At 39.6% G+C, this 21,577-nt stretch overlaps 1 protein-coding gene across 9 annotated transcripts in view; it reads left to right on the forward strand.

Moving 5' to 3' along the window:
* GPATCH2L (G-patch domain containing 2 like) overlaps window positions 1–21,259 on the forward strand; it is a 66,860-nt gene extending 45,601 nt beyond the window's left edge. For 4 of the 9 annotated variants that reach the window (XR_004348340.1, XM_032622012.1, XM_032622009.1 and 1 more), the window contains 2 exons: window positions 280–386; window positions 12,899–21,259. Coding sequence is in view for 6 of the 9 variants with exons in the window: in XM_032622012.1 (XP_032477903.1) it covers window positions 280–386; window positions 12,899–13,059 (268 nt within the window). In the remaining 3 variants the exon portion in view is untranslated. Of the gene's footprint in view, window positions 1–279; window positions 4,021–12,898 lie in introns of those variants that run through there. The other 5 variants (XM_032622011.1, XM_032622014.1, XR_004348338.1 and 2 more) reach the window with 3 other exon arrangements.
* Window positions 21,260–21,577: the final 318 nt, after the last annotated feature.

The raw sequence follows: 21,577 nt of genomic DNA on the forward strand, positions 1-21,577 counted from the left end.
AAAAATAATTGTACAAGAAAGAGCATGTAATGAAATACATACTTATTGAAATTAATCATGAATTCAGATAAGTTGTTTACAGTGGGTATATATAGTATATAAAGAATAAGTTATGATTAATTCTGAATAAACTTGTACTGACACTTGATGGCAAAGGATGGTGCCCATTTTGTTAGTCTGTGTCTATAATGGGTCAGGGGTTTCATCTGGGCTGAACATATTCTCTTACAATAAGAATTACGAAGTTAAAACAGTATTTTTTCTTTCTCATATCTGCAGACAGGCAAACATACACCTAGGACCGCCATGTTCACGTGACATCAAGAGGAAACGGAAACCTGTGGCTACAGCATCTCTGTCCAGCCCAAGTGCCAGTAATTATATATGTAGTTATCCTTTATTGACCACCTACTGTGTGTCAGGCACTAAATTATATGTTTTATATACCTTTTCATCTCTGACCCTGAAGTCTGTGCTTTTCCACTGTGTCTTACAGCTTTCTTGAGTTTGAATCCCTATATTCCACTATCAACAGTCTTTAGTCATCTGTACTTTTGCTCTAGCACAGACAGGAAATTAGGTGTGTGGTAATGAAAATCCTGGTAGGGTGGCAGTTTAGTCAATAGCGAAGGAGCCATATGGATTTATTTACTTTCATGTTTGGTATACAGCACAATACATTATCACTGTTTTAATGTCTAGTAGAGTGCTAATATTCTACCGTTCGAGAAATTTCTAATTAAGTTTTCAAGTTAAAACTTAAGGTTTTCTAGGCAAAACTGGTTCATAGAAACCAAAATAATGGTTATCTTCAGTGGGAGGTAGTGACCAGAGGAGGACATAAAAAAGTCTTCTGGGATGCTGGAAATACTTTATATCAAGAACTTGGTGGGGATTACATGAGTGTATATACATGTAAAGATTCACTGAGCTGCACATTTACATACATACAGGTATGTTATCCTTAAATGAAAAAAGGGGAATAATTACGTATTTATATCAGCAAGAATACTGGATGTCTATAGATATTTTTCTTTGAAGTTGAGAGAAGATAATTAAATGTAATTATTAATCATAGGAAATAATACTTTGTGTATTTCAATACATTTTGGGGTGAATTGCTCTGGTTAAAAAGGGCGTATCTGCTTGTAGGACCTATCAGAAATACCTATGGTTATTTTCTTGATGATGGTGAATTCACTCTGAGGGAATTGAGCATATCATAAATTATTTTATTTTCTTCAGAAAATACTATATATTATATAGATCAGAGTAATTGATACCTGAGTAAAGAGTAGACCTCAGACAGACAGGAACTCTTATTTCTCTAACTTTACTTAGTAAGTTTCAGCATACTCTGAAATTGACCTGTTTGAGCTTCTGTTTGGAATGGTTGCTTGACAGTGGTTCATACTGAACATTCTTAACCATGGGTCTGATGATTGTAGTAAGTTTTTCTTAGGGATTTTCACATGGCCGTGCTCTGAGCTGAACATTTTACATGAATTATTTCACTTAACCTTTGCAACAACTTTATAAGGCAGATGCTGTTTTTATTCCCAGTTTACACATGGGAAAATTAAGGCTTAGAGAGGTTAAATCACTCACTGAGGTTATATGGTTAATAAATTGTAGAGCCAAGATCAGACCAATTTCCCTATGACTCTTGAGCTGCCCTCTTAAACACTGCAGGTGTTTGGTCTTGTATACGACAGAATTGGTTCCAAACCATGACTCCATGTCAAAACCCAGATCCTCATCCAGTCTGTAGAATTGGAAGCAATAAAACACAGTCTTTATCTTTTTGTTCTTTTTTTCCCCTTAATATCTAGCTCTATTTTTAGCTTTTAGTTGTTTATAAGAGAAGAGCTGTTGAGAAGTTTATAATCCTTATTCCATATTCAAATCAGGAAATGTACTGGGAGGTATTAAACAAGACTTGAGCATTCAGCATTTCCCCTACTGAGCCCAACTCCTCTCACTTGTTGACTCAGGCCTGCTTCACTGAACATTTTTTTTGTTTTCTATCCACAACCTGAGTGCCCCATGGAGGTGAAGGACATAGCCTGAGCCCACGCCATCAGTCAGTAGAACAAATGGGCTTGCTCTGCCTAACGTCGGGCCATCTCGGATTCCACCTCTTTTATAGAAATGAGTGATGAAGAGAGGTGCGTTCCGCTTTGCCGCTGTATTAATACACATCAGGGGCCAGCTCCTGCCATTAAATCATGCTCCTGCATACATCTGTTATCGGACTCCTCACCAGTGTGATGAACAAGACTGCAGATAGAGGCTTCCTTGTGTCATTCTTTATAGGATTTTCCTAAAAGAATAAATAGCTCAGATCTCTGCCAACACTCTCTCCTGTCACTGTGATGAATTCAGCTTCTTTCTTAAACATGCAGCCACAAATCTTTTCCCTTTTCCCCTCCCCCACTAGTGGAAAGTTTTAAGTTGACTGCATTTAAAGATATTAATAAGGCTAGAAAGGTGAAGAGCAAAAGGGAATAAGATGCCTTCCTGTCTTTTTGTACTAATATTAACAAAGGCCAGGGAAAAGGACCTTTTCATAGGGTCATTAGGTAGATCCATCTTGAAAGTGTAGCACCTCTATTTTCTTCACTTTATCTCCACTCCCCTTCCCTCTATGGCTTTATAACACGCAGGTGCCTGGTGTACAGATCCACCCCTGGATCCTAGTGAGTAACTGTGTTAACCTGCTTTTCAGGTCGATACACCCGAACAGGGAGTACCCACCAATGTCTCCCTCATGCTGAAGTGTACCAGCTGTCATATATTTTCTTAAAGGTTGTAACTGGAAGAGAAAAAAGGGTTATTTTCTCTAAAATTTGAGAGACTTAAGTACTTACAAGAAGCATAAGGAACTCAGATGAAAACAAGACTCCTTTTCCTTGAGATGATTTTCTTCATTAGAATGGCAAATCAGAGCTTTGGGTGTGCAAATCCCATTCCTTCATAAAGTAAACACATGGGGCTTCCCTGGTGGCGCAGTGGTTGAGAGTCTGCCTGCCGATGTGGGGGACATGGGCTCGTGCCCCGGTCCGAGAGGATCCCACATGCCGCAGGGCAGCTGGGCCCGTGAGCCATGGCCGCTGAGCCTGCACGTCCGGAGCCTGTGCTCTGCGGCGGGAGGGGCCGCAGCAGTGAGAGGCCTGTGTACCGCAAAAAAATTTTAAAAATTAAAAAAAAAAAAAGTAAACACATGGCTGTAGGTGAAGGAGAATTGGGATAATAAGATATTCTGTTAAGAGCCCTGACTTTTTTTTTTTTTTTTTTTTTGGCGGGATCTTACTTCCCTGACAAGGGATTGAATCCGTGCCCTCTGCAGTGGAGGCACGGAGTCCTAACCACTGGACCGGCAGGGAATTCCCACGAGCCCTGACTGTTTTGGCCATCCAAGAGCCATTTCTGACCTTCTTCACCCTGGGATAGGATACGTGTCCTTAGAAGGGTACCCAACAGTTAACCTGTTAATTAGTTACATAAGATTTCAAATACCAGGCCAGCAATGCTAGCGATGCATTCACAAGGGCAGGAATTTTTACCTGTCTTGCTCACTGCTGTATCCCACAGCATCTAAAAAATAATGCTCCACACATAGAACAGTCTCTAGATATTTGTTGTATGAATAAATGAATAGAATCTTAAAGATGAAACAGTTATTCTCAATATTATTCTAATCCTGGGATTGGATTCAGTAGTAGTTCCATTTCAGGTTGGCCCTTGTCTCAGGAGTCATAGGGCAGATTCTTATTGCCTACTGTGCCTTTTAATTAAGTTTAAATGTTTTCTAAAGTTAAAAATGTTTTTTGGGCTTCCCTGGTGGCGCAGTGGTTGAGAGTCTGCCTGCCGATGCAGGGGACACGGGTTCGTGCCCCGGTCCGGGAAGATCCCACGTGCCCCAGAGCGGCTGGGCCCGTGAGCTATGGCCGCTGGGCCTGTGCGTCCGGAGCCTGTGCTCTGCAGCGGGAGGGGCCACGACAGTGAGAGGCCCGCGTAGCGCCAAAAAAAAAAAAAAAAAAAAAAATGTTTTTTAAAATAAATATTGAATGGCCACAAAAGAACATTTATAGAAAATGTATAAGATATAAAGAAAACCAATACAGCAACTATCCATATACCCACCATCCACTTTAAGAAAAGGAACATCACCTTTAAATTTTTCTTCCCACTCTCCTCAGAGGTAACCATTATCCTGATATATATTTTTTGTTAATCATTTGTCATTCTTTGTTTTTTTCAACTAGTTTTGACAGACATATGTATCTCTAAGCAGTATATTGTCTAGTTTTACATGTTTTTGAACCTTGTGTAAATGGAATGTTGTATTTTATAAGTTACAAGTTTCACCCATTTATGTTCCTGAGATTCATTCAGGTCTTATCCTACCAGAATCCATTCATTTTCTTACTGCCATATGTATGGTATTCCATTTTATCAGTTGACAGGTATAATACAATTAACCGTTCTTGATGAACATTTCAGTCATATTCTTATGCTGTTTTACGCTATTGTGAAAAGTACTGCACCATTCTTCAGGAGAACATATGCAAAAGTTTCTCTTGGCCGTTTCACAGTTCTTAGGATAGCTATATCAAAAAAAGAAAAAAAGTTGTTGTTTGAAGGATGTGGAGAAATTGGAAACCTTGTGCATTGCTGGTGGGAATGTAAAATAATGCAGCCACTGTGGAAAAAGATACGGTAGTTCCTCAAAAATTGAAACATAAAACTACCATGTGATCCATGGTAGTTCTGATTCTGGATATATACCGAAAAGAATTGAAAGCAAAGATTCAAATAGATATTTGTACACCCAGGTTCATAGCAGCATTATTGACAGTAGCCAAAAAGTAGAAACAACCCAAATGTTCATCACTGGATGAATGGATAAATAAAATGTGGTATATACATTCAGTAGGTTATTACTCAGTCTGAAAGCCTCATTATAAGAAATGAAATTATGAATGTTACAACATGGATGAAGGCAACATGTTAAGTGAAATAAGCCAAACACAAAAGGATGAATACTGTATGATTCCACTTATAAGAGGTACCTAAAACAATCCAATTTGTAGAAACAGAAAGTAGAATGGTGGTTGCCGGGGGCTGCAGGAGGAAGAGAATGTGGAGTTATTGTTTAATGGGTAGACAGTTTCCATTTGGGATGATGAGAAAGTTCTGGACATGGATGGTGGTAATGGTTGTGCAACAATATGAATATACTAAATGCTACTGAACAGGATGCTTAGAAATTATTAGAATGGTACATTTTATATATATTTTACCATAATAAAAAATATGTAGCAAAACAAAGTTTTTCTAGGACAGAGTTTCTTTGTTTTGGTTTGGTTTTTTTAACATCTTTATTGGAGTATAATTGCTTTACAGTGGTGTGTTAGTTTCTGCTGTATCACAAAGTGAATCAGCTAGCTATACGTATACATATATCCACATATCCCCTCCCTCTTGCATCTCCTTCCCACCCTCCCTATCCCACCCCTCTAGGTGGTCACAAGCACCGAGCTGATCTCCCTGTGCTATGCAGCTGCTTCCCACTAGCTGTCTGTTTTACTTTTGGTGGTGTATATGTGTCCATGCTACTCTCTCACTTCGTTCCAGCTTCCCCTTCCCAATGTCTTCAAGTCCATTCTCTACATCTGCATCTTTATTCCTGTCCTGCCCCTAGGTTCTTCAGAACCTTTTTTTTTTTTTTAGATTCCATATATATGTGTTAGCATACGGTATTTGTTTTTTCTCTTTCTGACTTAGAGTCTGCAGACTCTAGGTCCATCCGCCTCACTACAAATAACTCAATTTTGTTTCTTTTTATGGCTGAGTAATATTCCATTGTATATATGTGCCACATCTTCTTTATCCATTCATCTGTTGATGGACACTTAGGTTGCTTCCATGTCCTGGCTATTGTAAATAGTGCTGCAGTGAACATTGTGGTACATGACTCTTTTTTTTTTTTTTTCGTGGTACGCGGGCCTCTCACTGTTGTGGCCTCTCCCGTTGCGGAGCACGGGCTCCGGGTGCGCAGGCTCAGCGACCATGGCTCACAGGCCCAGCCGCTCCACGGCATGTGGGATCCTCCCGGACCGGGGCACAAACCCGCGTCCCCTGCATCGGCAGGTGGACTCTCAACCACTGCGCCACCAGGGAAGCCCCATGGCTCCTTTTGAATTATGGTTTTCTCCGGGTATATGCCCAGTAGTGGGATTGCTGTGTCGTATGGTAGTTCTATTTTTAGTTTTTTACAGAACCTCCATACTGTTCTCCATAGTGGCTGTATCAATTTACATTCCCACCAACAGTGAAAGAGGGTTCCCTTTTCTTGACACCCTCTCCAACATTTATTATTTGTAGACTTTTTGATGATGGCCATTCTGACTGGTGTGAGATGATACCTCATTGTAGTTTTGATTTACATTTCTCTAACGATTAGTGATCTTGAGCATCCTTTCATGTGTTTGTTGGCAATCTGTTTATCTTCTTTGGAGAAATGTCTATTTTGGTCTACTGCCCATTTTTGGATTGTTCATTTGTTTTTTTTGATATTGAGCTGCATGAGCTGCTTGTATATTTAGGAGATTAATCCTTTTTCAGTTGCTTCATTTGCAATATCTTCTCCCATTCTGAGGGTTGTCTTTTTGTCTTCTTTAGGTTTCCTTTGGCTGTGCAAAGATTTTTAAGTTGCATTAGGTCCCATTTGTTTATTTTTTTGATTTTATTTCCATTATTCTAGGAGGTGGGTCAAGAAGGATCTTGCTGTGATTTATTTCATAGTGTTATGCCCTATGTTTTCCTCTAAGAGTTTGATAAGTTTCTGGCCTTACATTTAGGTCTTTAATCCATTTTGAGTTTACTTTTGTGTATGGTGTTAGGAAGTGTTCTAATTTCATTCTTTTACATGTAGCCGTCCAGTTTTCCCAACACCACTTATTGAAGAGGCTGTCTTTGTCTTCCATTGTATATTCTTGCCTCCTTTGTCAAAGATAAGGTTACCCTATGTGTGTGGGTTATCTCTGGGCTTTCTATCCTGTCCCATTGATCTATATTTCTGTTTTTGTGCCAGTACCATACTGTCTTGATTACCTGTAGTTTTGTAATATAGTCTCCAGTCAGGGAGCCTGATTCCTCCAGCTCCGTTTTTCGTTCTCAAGATTGTTTTGGCTATTAGGGTTCTTTTGTCTTTCCATACAAACTGTAAAAACTCTTGTTCTAGATCTGTGAAAAATGCCATTGGTAATTTGATAGGGATTGCATTGAATCTGTAGATTGCTTTGGGTCATGTTGTCATTTTCACAGTGTTGATTCTTCCAATCCAAGAACATGGTATATCTCACCATCTGTTTGTATCATCTTTAATTTCTTTCATCAGTGTCTTACAGTTATCTGCATACAGGTCTTTTGCCTCCTTAGGTAGGTTTATTCCTAGGTATTTTATTCTTTTTGTTGCAGTGGTAAATGGGAGTGTTTCCTTAATTTCTTTTTCAGATTTTTCATAATTAGTGTATAGGAATGCAAGAGATTTCTGTGCATTAATTTTGTATCCTGCTACTTTACCAAGTTCATTGATTAGCTCTAGTAGTTTTCTGGCAGCATCTTTAGGATTCTCTATGTATAGTATCATGTCATCTGCAAACAGTGGCAGTTTTACTTTTTCTTTTCTGATTTGGATTCCTTTTATTTCTTTTTCTTCTCTGATTGCTAGGGCTAAAACTTCCAAAACTATGTTGAATAATAGTGGTGAGAGTGGGCAACCTTGTCTTGTTCCTGATCCTAGTGGAAATGGTTTCAGTTTTTCACCATTAAAAACGATGTTGGCTGTGGGTTTGTCATATATGCCCTTTATTATGTCAAGGTAAGTTCCCTCTATGCCTACTTTCTTCAGGGTTTTTATCATAAATTGGTGTTGAATTTTGTCAAAAGCTTTTTCTGCATCTATTGAGATGATCATATAGTTTTTATCCTTCAGCTTGTTAATATGGTTTATCACATTGATTGATTTGCGTATATTGAAGAATCCTTGCATTCCTGGGATAAACACCACTTGATCATGGTGTATGATCCTTTTAATGTGTTGTTGGATTCTGTTTGCTAGTATTTTGTTGAGGATTTTTACATCTATGTTCATCAGTGTTAGCGGCCTGTAGTTTTCTTTTTTTGTGACATCTGTGTCTGGTTTTGGTATCAAGGTGATGGTGGCCTCGTAGAATGAGTTTGGGAGTGTTCCTCCCTCTGCTAATTTTGGAAGAGTTTGAGAAGGATAGGTGTTAGCTCTTCTCTAAATGTTTGATAGAATTCGCCTGTGAAGCCATCTGGTCCTGGGACTTTTTTTGTTGGAAGATTTTTAATCACAGTTTCAATTTCAGTGCTTGCGATTGGTCTGTTCATCTTTTCTATTTCTTCCTGGTTCAGTCTTGGAAAGTTGTGCTTTTCTAAGAATTTGTCCATTTCTTCCAGGTTGTCCATTTTTTTGTCATAGAGTTGCTTGCAGTAATCTCTCATGGACCTTTGTATTTCTGCCATGTCAGTTGGTACTTCTCCTTTTTCATTTCTAATTCTGTTGATTTGAGTCTTTTCTCTTTTTTTCTTGATGAATCTGGCTAATGGTTTATCAATTTTATCTTCTCAAAGAACCAGCTTTTAGTTTTATTGATCTTTGCTATCGTTTCCTTCATTTCTTTTTCATTTATTTCTGAACTGATCTGTATGATTTCTTTCCTTCTGCTAACTTGGGGTTTTTTTTGTTGTTCTTTCTCTAATTGCTTTAGGTGTAAAGTTAGGTTGTTTATTTGAGATGTTTCTTGTTTCTTGATGTAGGATTGTGTTGCTATAAACTTCCCTTTAGAACTGCTTTTGCTGCATCCCATAGGTTTTGGGTTGTCGTGTTTTCATTGTCATTTGTTTCTAAATTTTTTTGATTTCCTCTTTGATTTCTTCAGTCATCTCTTGGTTATTTAGTAGCGTATTGTTTAGCCTCCTTGTGTTTGCATTTTTAAAGTTTTTTTCCTGTAATTGATATCTAGTCTCATAGCATTGTGGTCGGAAAAGATACTTGATACGATTTCAACTTTCTTAAATTTACCAAGGCTTGATTTGTGACCCAAGATATGATCTATCCTGGAGAATGTTCCATGAGCACTTGAGAAGAAAGTGTATTCTGGTTTTGGATGGAACGTCCTATAAATATCAATTAAGTCCATCTTGTTTAATGTGTCATTTAAAGCTTGTGTTTAATTATTTATTTTCATTTTGGATGATCTGCCCATTCGTGAAAGTGGGGTGTTAAAGTCCCCTACTGTTATTGTGTTACTGTTGCTTTCCCCTTTTATGGCTGTTAGCATTTGCCTTATGTATTGAGGTGCTCCTGTGTTGGGTGCATAAATATTTACAATTTTTATATCTTCTTCTTGGATTGATTCCTTGATCATTATGTAGTGTTCTTCTTTGTCTCTTGTAATAGTCTTTATTTTAAACTCTAGTTTGTCTGATATGAGAATTGCTACTCTAGCTTTCTTTTTTTTTGTTTTTGTTTTTTTTGCAGTACACAGGCCTCTCACTGTTGTGGCCTCTCCCGCTGTGGAGCACAGGCTCCAGACACATAGGCTCAGCGGCCACGGCTCATGGGCCCAGCCGCTCCGTGGCATGTGGGATCTTCCCAGACCGGGGCACGAACCTGTGTCCCCTGCATCGGCAGGCGGACTCTCAGCCCCTGCGCCACCAGGGAAGCCCCCTAGCTTTCTTTTGATTTCCATTTGCATGGAATATCTTTTTCCATCCTCTCATATTCAGTCTGTATGTGTCCCTAGGTCTGAAATGGGTTTCTTGTAGACAGCATATATATGGGTCTTGCTTTTGTATCCATTCAGCAAGTCTTTGTCTTTTAGTTGGAACATTTAATCCATTTACATTTAAGGTAATTATCGATATGTATGTTCCTGTTACCATTTTCTGAATTATTTTGGGTTTGTTATTGTAGGTCTTTCCATTCTCTTGTGTTTCCTGCCTAGAGAAGTTCCTTTAGCATTTGTTGTAGAGCTGGTTTGGTGGTGCTGAATTCTCTTAGCTTCTGCGTGTCTGTAAAGGTTTTAATTTCTCCATCGAATCTGAATGAGATCCTTTCTGGGTAGAGTAATCTTGGTTGTAGGTTTTTCCCTTTCATCACTTTAAATATGTCCTACCACTCCCTTCTGCCTTGCAGAGTTTCTGCTGAACGTTCAGCTGTTAACCTTATGGGGATTCCCTTGTATGTTATTTGTTGTTTTTCCCTTGCTGCTTTTAATATTTTTTCTTTGTATTTAATTTTTGATAGTTTGATTTATATGTGTCTTGGCATGTTTCTCCTTGGATTTATCCTATATGGGACTCTGCACTTCCTGGACTTGATTGACTATTTCCTTTCCCATATTAGAGAAGTTTTCAACTATAATCTTTTCAAGTATTTTCTCAGTCACTTTCTTTTTCTCTTCTTCTGGGACCCCCTATAATTCAAATGTTGGTGCATTTAATGTTGTCCCAGAGGTCTCTGAGACTGTCCTCAATTCTTTTCATTCTTTTTTCTTTATTCTCCTCTGCGGTAGTTATTTCCACTATTTTATCTTCCAGGTCACTTACCCGTTCTTTGGCCTCAGTTATTCTGCTATTGATTTCTTCTAGAGAATTTTAAATTTCATTTATTATGTTGTTATCATTGTTTGTTTGCTCTTTAGTTCTTCTAGGTCCTTGTTAAACCTTTCTTTTATTTTCTCCATTCTGTTTCCAAGATTTTCTATCATCTTTACTGTCATTACTCTGAATTCTTTTTGAGGTAGCTGCCTATTTCTTCTTCATTTGTTTGGTCTGGTGGGTTTTTACCTTGCTACTTCATCTGCTGTGTATTTCTCTGTCTTCTCATTTTGCTTAACTTACTGTGTTTGGGGTCTCCTCTTCACAGGCTGCAGGTTTGTATTTTCCATTGTTTTTGGTGTCTGCCCCCAGTGGGTAATGTTGGCTCCGTGGGATGTGTAGGCTTCCTGTTGGAGGGGACTGGTGCCTGTGTTCTGATAGATGAGGCTGGATCTTGTCTTTCTGGTGGGCCGGACCGTGTCTGGTCATGTGTTTTGAGGTGTTTGTGACCTTATTATGATTTTAGGCAGCCTCTCTGCTAATGGGTGGGGTTGTGTTCCTGTCTTGCTAGTTGTTTGGCATGGGGTATCCAGCACTGGAGCTTGCTGGTCGTTGAGTGGAGCTGGTTCTTAGAGTTGAGACAGAGATCTCTGGGAGAGCTCTGGCCGATTGATATTACAAGGGGCCGGGAGGTCTCTGGTGGACCATTGTCCTGAACTCAGCTCTCCCACCTCAGAGGCTCAGGCCTGACACCCGGCTGGAGTACCAAGACCCAGTTCTTGGAGAAGGGGCTTGCAATTTCTAGGGAGCAAGGTTTCTTTGTAACTGCTGTGTCCATGAGATCACAAAGAAAGTTCTCATTTTCTGAAGGAAATGTATCCAGAGAAGTAGATGGCACAATTTCCATAGTCTAATTCCTCTTCTTTGGATAGGACTCCTCAAAAAGGTAACAAGCCAAGAATCTAGGACAGTTTTTTCACCATGGTTGATGAGCATCTAGTAATGGTAATTACAGTTTTATGAAATTTATTTTCACTTAAATAGGAGTGAATGAGTACATGTGTGTGAGAAATAGAGAGAGATTTGGGTGGTGATGTCAGATGTATTTCTTGCTGCTATGGTTGAGGTTCCAAAATGTTTGAAAGCCACTACCCTCTAAAAACTCTTGTATATGTGCCATGGAGTTAATAGCTTTCAAGGTTTTTTTTTTTTTTCTTTCTGAAATTTATGTTTGAATGTTGGGTGTACCTGTAAATCTGAAATAAACCCTTGGGTGCACTATGATATAATCTAATCTTTTTCATTAAGAAAAAAAAAGTATTGGTCATGACCCACTACATTGATTTTGTGACACATAATTTGAAAATTACTTTTCTAGGTTATATTCCTGGGAATGGAATTATTGTAACAGGATAAAAGCAAAACTTTTTAAGATTTTGCTCTATTTTAGTGTCTATATTTGTTTTCAACAGTGGGGGTATGATGGTGGTTTGTACTGCTCTGCTCAGGGGGCATTTGGAAATGTGAGGACAGTGTTTGGTTGTCACAATGACTGGGGAATGCTTTTGGCATTCAGGGACAGGGTCCAGAATGGTAAGTGTCCTAAAAAAAATAGGACAGCCCTGCACAAGCAATGATTATCCTGTCCAGAATGTCTTAATGTGCTTGTTGAAAAACCATGGGCTTGGTGTGTGATTTTTCTACCATTTGCCTTATTATTCAGTATTTATTGGTGACACTGTCATATTGGAGGCATAAGATGTTGTAGAAAGAGCAGAGGGCTTGGAGTCCAGTATATATGAGTTTGAGTCTTGCTACTTAACCAGCCCGGTTGTGTCCCTGAACAAATTATCTGCTTTCTCTATGCCTAAGTTTTCTGATCCAGGAAATGGAGATGACGATACCTACTTCTAAGAGTTTGCATTAAGAAACAAGATTATAGTATACGTTGTTTACACGGTACAGTGCCTGGCACATAAATGCTTAGTAAGTGATTATTACTACATTATGAATTTGTACTACTGGATTTACTCATTTGTTCAGTTAAACCCATTTTCTGAGGTGGAGAAATACAATACTTATCTTACTTAAATCTTGCCTTTATTTTTTGGTTTAAAAAAAAAAAGAAACTTTATGTGGCCACTTGGTTTAATAGGACATAAAGTATAAGAATTAAGAAAGTTTTGTGTTGACATCTCTCTCATTCTAATTTGTCTCCTTTTGACTTTTTTCCTCCTTACTTTTATTGTAACACCCTTACCAGTTCACATGGATGCAGTGGAGCCAACCGTACCAGCATCACAGGCCCCCACATCTCCGAACTCTGAGTGGTTGGTCAGGACCTCTGCTGCAGAGAAAACCACTGACTCAACTGCAGCAACATTTTTTAAAATGCCACAAGAAAAGAGCCCTGGATACAGCTAGACAGCAGAATTTCACCCACCAAGAGCCGACTAGATGTTGCTGAAACAAATATTGGACTTTGTATTATATTGCCTTGCATATCTTAATTGACATTCCCAGTCCTTTTGCCACCAGGACTGACTCCTCTTCAAAGAAGTGGACTCTTTCTCTTAGAAAATCATATCGTGAAAATCTTTTTTTTTTAATTGTAAAATATTAGGACAGCAATTTTTTTAGAAAAAGTCATCCTATGCTATATTTGTTACATTGCTGTTGCTGTCCCAACAGTTACCTACAGCTCTGTTTACAGAGCTGTTGCTGTTTTGCAGGTATGTCTTTTTTCTTGAAGAACTAGTAACTGCTTTTGCATATTTTTTGTGTAGAGCTTTTAATACCATTTGAGGGAGTTCCAAATTTGCAGCCAGTTCCAGACAAAGTTAAACACAGATTTAAGATCTGTGTGTGGAATTGTTTGCAGGAGATAAGGCTTGCCTTTGAGCCTGGTCTTGATTCACGCAGAGTGCCAATAAGATAAATCCACCAAGTACTCAATTTGGAGCCTCAGAAAAGACTACCAGCAGCATGGGCCTTGGAAGCTTACTCCATTTTTCTAGATGTCCTGTTGGAATCGCTAGCAGCTGCATTGTACTTTGCCTCATCTCCAAAGTCTGTGTTCTACTGAAAGAGGACCTATATATATACACATACAGATCGGTGTCATGAAGAAGGTGCTTTAGGTGTACAGCAAATTTAAAACAGTGGATTGTGTCTTAATACTTCATGTTGCGGTGTAAGCCTTTATGTACTAAACGAGACTTTTATTGTTAGTATTATAGGTCAATAACCTGTAGCAGAAATTCATACTCTATTATAATAATGGCTTTTTGAGGCCATACTTTGGGGAGGAAAAATGTCTTTTTGACATGCCTTTATACTTGGTATGTTTATGACGGCTCAGCTGCATGAAGAGTTATATATACAGCCATGCCTCAAGTTGGATGCTTCTTTGTCAAAATGAGGAATAAGTGACTGCCTAGAGCTTCTGAAGAAAAGCCACCCTTTCTAAAAAAGTATTATCAAGATTGTCTGTCGTTGAGGGACCTGGTTGGCAGAAGGGCCCGTTTTTGTACAAATTGAATGCTTTTACTCTGAGATACACAGAAGCCATTCTCAAGTGTCCGCTGCTCTTGTGACATTCTAGAGGAACTCCCACCCCTGCACCTGCTAGGACAGAGCCTCCTTTCTTTCCCCGAAGCGCAGTTGTCCTTTCTCACACACAATTTAATGGTGGGCCGCTCTGTCGTATTCCTTTAAAAATTGTTGTCCTTATCAGTGGTAGCTCCAGAATGTCCTTGTCAGTGGTGTGGGTGTGAATCTGGTGGGAAAGGGGTACTGGAAGCTAAGTTTACATAGTACTTCATGTAAGACTGAGAACATGGCAGTTGTCCACAACAAGGAATATGGTGGAGGGAGGGGCGGGTGGAGATTACGGCATGAGGAGTAGTGCTAAAGCCAGCCCAGCATCCCTGGGAGCCACCCAGATTCTTGTGCAGTAGCGAGTGTACTTCCCTTCCTATGGCTGCACCCATAGCAGAATAGAAAACATAATGTCTGTTGAATATAAAGTGGTTCTACTCAGTTGTTCTAGTGATGAAGGTATCTTTTTGTTGTAATATGTGCATTCTTACCTAGTCCCAATAGTGTCCCGAGGCACACATTTCTAACATAATTTGTTGGATTTAAGGGAGAAATTCATGAACATAATAATTTTATTTTCTTTGCACTAAGCTCCATGGCTCATTCAGAGATCAGTCCTGTGATCATCGCCTGTTAAGACCTCTGTAGTTCGGGTAGCATCTTTTTCTTCATGACATGTAGCCTAATAATTCTCCTTTCTACCTGCGATTAAAAATCACTTATATGCACAACTTTATTTACCTTTTAAACATCTATGATGTAAAGGTAGGTGATTGCTACCATTTTATAGAGTCAAGAACAGTCTCAGTGACTTGCCCCAAATCTCATAATCAAGTCAGACTAAAATCCCAGACTTACAGACTTTCTTGGCCCTGGGTTATAATCTTTGGGTTGTCACTGATAGACCTGAGTCACTCTGAGACTCATATTTTTGAAACAGTATGCCAGATAAACAGAATGTTTATCACCTTTCTTGATCAAGCTTTCGTACATATTTTGAACACTTTCAACGGGGAGCAACCCAAAATGCCATATCTGTAATAACTAGGAGAGAAACTTAATTGCCTAAGAGAATAGCCATTAAGCACACAAATATTTTTCCAATACAGGGTTGTAAATTGTGCTCCTTATTTTAAGCTGCTGCGTGAGCACGCTTGCAGAATTATTCACCGACTTATTCTGCTTGTTTTTTATGAGTCAGTTCCAGAGGAATACTCTTAGAATCACGTGTATTTTGAATCTTAAATTTTAAATATCCTTTTTATATGGCAAAGTGTATAATGTCATAAATTAAGAGAAATCTGTTACCTTTCAACAAAAGGTATAATTTCAAAATCGGGTTTTGAAATCTGTTGAAAAAAAATTATAGCTTGACTTCTTTTGAGGATAATCATTGAGCTCACTTGTGTTTGATCTGCTCAAAAGTAATAACCGAAGCAGAGTTCCACAGTTCTTCCTAATTTCAGGATTCTGATTTATCCCAGCTTGCTGTCCAGTCTGCTTGTCTAAATCCTAATCTTGGGTATTTTTCACAATGGGCGAAAACGTCATGTACTTGCATGAGCATCGCTCATAAAGGGTAGTCTTGCTTACCGGTTTAAGGGAATTCGAGAGTATTTTTCAGGTGCAGTATTATAAAGGGAACAACTTCATTTGCATCAAAACTTGTGTTGCTTTTTGGTAAGAACTGTTCAGAAGAGGAAATTAGTAGCTGTTTACATGGTGCCAGGTTTGGAGGGGCAGAGTATGATCTTTATTGAGTGGTGTGTTCTCGATAAATAGGCCTCATTTAGCCTTGAATTCTTTAGAAATCAAATGCAATTGGAAATTTCAGATGACAGAGTTGTGCTGGGCTATAGAAACAGGCTGCAAATGAGGCCATTTTGGCAGCAAAATGACCAAAAGCTGAAATAAAGCTTCTTAATCTGTGATGCTTGTGGCATCCTTTGCTAAGTAAAGCTCAATACCTAGGAGAGGTAATTTAAACTACTTGTGAATCCCAGATAGGTGAATCTGACATATCTCTACTTTGGAACCAGAAATGCAGTCTAGATCACAGCATAGCAAGTTCTGATGCTCAAAGTACAGGAGCAGAGTTATCACAGCAGCAAGTCATTTAGAGTTGAACGAGTCTCAGAGTCACGTGAGGAAGGAGCTAGGTGGCACTGTCATTGCTGGTGTGATGGGTTCTCCACTTCGGCTCCAGGAAAAGGCTCCTGGTGATGCCTGATTCATTTCAAGCCTTTGCTTTATTTTGGCTTCACTACCATGATTCTGAGCCACAAGCTTTTTTATTTCCTGGGGATTAAGCTGTGTAAAAATACAGCATTAGCCGTATTCAGCATTCTGTATATTTGGTGAACCTTATCTGAGCTGGGATGAGAACAGAGTGGCTTTCTCTAGCAGCAGTGGATACAGTCTAGTGGGGGACATAGCTTATAGGCTGTATCATGGTTCATGGGATGGTGGGAGGGGTGGCAGAAGCGGTTTGCTCTTGCTGTCAGCTGCTTCCTTTGCTAATGTTTCAGCTGCCCATTTTACTTGTCAGTATCTCCTTATCTCCCTCTCCAGTTGTGACAGTGTGGTTACTGATAGTGACAGCAATCAGGTTGGGTTCCTACCCCATGAGAAAACTGGCACAGAGGAAAAAAGGTGAGGAAATTGGTGGGTTCTGCTATTAGCACTAAACACAAGTGGCCCACACATGCTTTCATCAAGATCACGAAACAGATGAACATCAAATGCCTGGAAATAGCAACATGGAAAAGAAACAAAGGAAATTGAGTGATCTTGCCGAAGAGTGTGGATTAGAAGGTTTTTAACAAGCCCAGCAAAACAAACTTATGGCCAAAAGAAGTTGTTTTCCTGCCACTGCCCTGCACTGCACTTGGTAAAATTGTCAAATGTGGGGGGAAAAATTTTTTCCAAGCACAGTATTGAAGAATGGGGCAGATCCTGAAGATGTTCACCAAGGAAAGGAATCTTGGCAAGGTTCAGACTGGGAAGGCAAGGGGAAAGGGGAAGAGAAGGAGATGCGTAGAGCAGGGCTGCTAGGGCCCCGAGATCAACAGCATGCATACATTCTCCCCACCTCCAGATCTGCTGAATCAGAAACTCTGAGGGTAAGGCCCAGGAGTCTTTTACCAGCCCTCCAGGGGACTTGATGTTTAAGAACGATGCACAATGATGTTTAAGAACCGCAGGCTTTGCCACAGTTAAAAAGGAGTGTTTTAATATACTGGTGTCCCCCCCAAGCTCTGAGGTGCTCTTATACTTTCCTCCATAAGTATGGAGATGTTTTGTGTATGGTTCTTTGCAGAAACTGTTAAATGTCTTTATTTCCCATACTTTTTCCCTCAAGTTCCTGAAAGATCTCCTGGAAACATTGAGAAAGGATGATGTGGAGAAAAATGCCATTGAGGCCATTTTTAGATGGATAGAAACAACCTTTTAAAAGTGGATTAAAGTATAACAATGGATTTTTAGTCTGTGAGTGATCATTGATTTTCATAACCGACAGTAAAACATTTGTGTAAGATACTGCCATCCATGATTTTATGATACCTGTTCATTACATCTTAGTTTCATGGGAAAATGTCATATATTTTCATAATGATGAAGTCTTTAAAGTATGGCTCACAAAAATGAAAAAAATAATTGGAAGAAGAAAACACCCTGAGTACATAGCTATTGTGTAATAAATACCTGTTGAATTATTGGTAATCTTTTGCTGGGAATTAATCTCAGTACTTCAGAGCATGTAAAAATCAATTTTCAGTGATCCCACTTAATCATACCTTACTGTCTTTGTTTTACATTTTCAGCTAGTGATTCCGCAGGGGTTGGGAACCAGTAGTAACAACATGTTATATTTTTTCATCGTCTGACTTACGATTCAGTGTTTCAGAAGACAGTACTCTAATGTTAAAGCTTTGAAGTGGTGGTATGGTCATTTTTTCTTTAGATTTTATTTGTGTTAATTGGCGTAGGCCCTACTTTATTACTAAAGCCTGTGAACCAAATTTCTCTTTCTGGGAATATGTGTGGCTACAGAGGAGTTCTCTAGTATCATTTCCTCAGATGCTCATGTTTCGTGCCTGGAGTTTTATTTATAAAGGTGACTGATGATGCGGAAAGGTCAGTGCCATTGAAAGAAAAGTCTAATGTTACAGTTCCCATAGAAACAGGAGGCACGGTTTGCCATGCAGGGCCACAGGACAAACACCAAGTTTGGGTCAGGAGGCAGAAGATGGGAACAAGTGATAGGTTTAGGCCAGAGCCATGATCAGGATTTTCTTGGGAAAGGCAAAGCAGGGCAGGGAGAACAGTTTAGGCATGGCTAGTGAATAATTCCAGGGCCTTAGGGCTACAGTGTGGGCTCCAGTTGCCTGGTGCCTGGCCCTGGGATGACTGTGTCCTGGGGTGTGCAGGCCAGATGGAGGAGGTGTGGCTCCATCAGACGCGGTTAGTTTGCACATCAAAAGCATGCTGCAGGCTGAGTCCTTTGCAGTCTCTAAGAACCGGCCAGCCCTGAGACGGGTCATCTTTCCCCATCCAGAAAGTTTTTTTAAGATGTCAAAACATCATAATATATTGGAAATATAAAACATGATTAATACACATGTATAGACTGTTCAGCTCTCCTTTCAATTTTTGTAGTCTTTTAAGCACCACGTAATTTTTCTTTTCCGTCTTGAAAACCATTTAAAAGTACCTCTGGCCAAAAATGTTAGCGTTACTAGATATTATCAAGGTGTGGGAATATAAAAAATTTTAAGATGTAAATTATGAAAATAATGTTTTATTTCGCTAGAAGTGAGTTCTGACCCTTGCAGATCCCTCATTCAAATGTTTAACTGAAAAAGGGAAGAAAATATCAGAGAACTTATAAGTAGCCTTGGTGACTGACTTAAATCAACCCGTTTCACTACATATAGTTTCTACACCTTGCTCCTCCCAATGGGCCATGTATTTCTCCATGAAAATCTGCTACCCCAAAATCATGGTGACAATTTGAATTGCTCTAAATATTTATCTCGCTCAACCTCCCACCTATTGTCAGCAGCTATTGCAAACTGGCCATTTTAAACCCTTTCAGTCCCCACCTTCTCTCAACCCCAGCAGCTAATCTCATCTCTCCCCTAACAGATAAGAGAGCATTAGATGCGGAAACTCCGCTTACACACCTTCACATACACCCTTCCTCACCTCTTTGTCTTGGAAATTCCTGTCCTCCCCCTAACAAATCCCTTCTCTTACACTCCAGGTCCTCTCCCTTGATCAGATGCCTTGCTCAATACAGCTTCTCACTCCTGACACATATGGCTTTGCATTTAAACACATTCAAAGACTCCCTCTTCAAACAAAAATGCCTTTCCTCAACCCTTTGAACCCCTTGACTAGCACTAAATACTGTTCTTTCCTGTACTTTGTCTATTAATTCTCAATTCACTGAAGCAGTAGTTTTTAACCCTGGCTGCATACTAGGATCATCTGGGGAGATTTTTTAAAACCCTAATTCCCTTGACTGAACCACAAGCCAATTACAGGTGAATGGGGTAGTGGGACAGTCTTTTTAAAGCAAAGACATGCAGCCAACGTGCAGCCGAGGCTGAGAGCTGACACGCTAAAACCTGGGCGCTACCCTCGCCGCCATTAAGATTGTTCTCGCTCGGTTCACCAGTGACTTCTGGTTGCCCAGATTTAGTCCTTAGGTTGATCTTTATGTCTTGATACCATATAACTGCTTCCTTTCTGGAATTCTGACTCTTCTGACCCTGCTCTCCTGATCTTTCTCCTGCTTTCTCAGCCTCTCAGGCAGAGTGGTCAGTAGGTCAGTCCAATGCAGACTGAATGTCTGCCTCTGCCCTCCCCTCCATTACTTCATCAATACCCATGTGCTAGTGAGTTCCTTTGCCATGCCGCCTTAATGTGCTGGCTTAAAGTACAGATTGGAGTGAAGCACTTCCATTCATTGATGATTACCGTAAACTAGGAAAGCCAACTCAAGGTGTCTGCTCCTTTCCTCACTTCTCTTTGCTCCTCCTTCAAGCCCACTGAAGTAGGAAGAATTGCTAACCACACTAGTCAGTTTCTATGATGGATAGCCCCTATTTACTAGTGGGTGGAATTGTTCTTCATGAAGAGTCAGGCTGAACTGTGGTCCCTTTTCTGCTTTCTCCTTTCCAGGGTCTTGGGCTGGTAGGGAGGCCTGGGCCCACTTCTACATATAAGAAGGCTACCCGCCATGTAGTACTTGCTTCAGTTTTTTTACTTGCTGCTGTTGGTAAGATTTTAGTTTGAGTTTAGGGGAGAGACAGACCCATTTCCTCACCTCTTTTTGACCTTGGGTGCCATGTTGGAGCTTACTTTATCAGAAAACTTTGTTGGAGTCTCAGGCATTCTCCCCACTAATAATAAAGTGGAACTTGATTTTCCACATCACTGCATGCTGCCTTTGGAACTCTATGTAGGGGCTCCACCCTCACCATAAGGGACTGTGTTTCTGGCTTCTTTATATCACTAGTTTCTGATTTAAAATCTGGGATAGGTGGATCTGATTGTCAGGTGCCTATGTCCTAACTGCAGGAAGTGAGAATGAGGTTATCTGGAAAGTTTAGCTTCTACTGGGGAGAGATGAATTCCTTAAACACAGTATGTTTTAATGTCTGGGAGAGCTAGTCCCCTCATAATTTTTCTTTTTCAGTGCTTTTCTGGCTATTCTTACATGTTTGTTTTTCTATATAAACTTTAGTGTCAGCCGGCTTAACTCCATTTTAAAAAAGTGTGTTGATATTTTTATTGAGATCGTACTACATTTATTAACTAACTTAGAGAAAAATGGCATCTTTACAATGTTGAGTCATCCTGTCCAAGAACAGGGGATGTATTTCTACTGTTCAAGTCTATTTTTGTGCCTTTCAAAGACTGTTTTAAAATTTTCTTTGTATAGGTTTGTGTTTCTTGCTAAGTTTATCCCTAAGTATTTAATCTTTGTTGCTAGTAAATGGGGTTTTCTCTGCCATTATGTCTTCTACTTTGTTATTGTTCTTATATGTGAAGGCTGTTGATTTTTATATGCTAATTTTTTATCCTGATAACTTACTGAATACTTTTACTTTTGGGTTTAGTTTTATCATTGATCATTGAGGGTGAAAAAACTTTCTAAATGCACAAAGCAGTGGAAAGAAATGAAAGAATCTGTAGAGGTCAAAAAGGGATGTGAAAGCTCGAAACTTGGGAGGCAAGTAAGATGAAAGCCAGCTTTCACGCTGAAGGTATCTGCTGAGAGCTGGTCTCCTTGAGTCTCTGTCACGATGACTGTGATGCTGCGTGCAGGAGG

Source organism: Phocoena sinus, chromosome 2 (genome assembly GCF_008692025.1).
Source record: "Phocoena sinus isolate mPhoSin1 chromosome 2, mPhoSin1.pri, whole genome shotgun sequence".
Lineage (NCBI taxonomy): Eukaryota > Metazoa > Chordata > Mammalia > Artiodactyla > Phocoenidae > Phocoena > Phocoena sinus.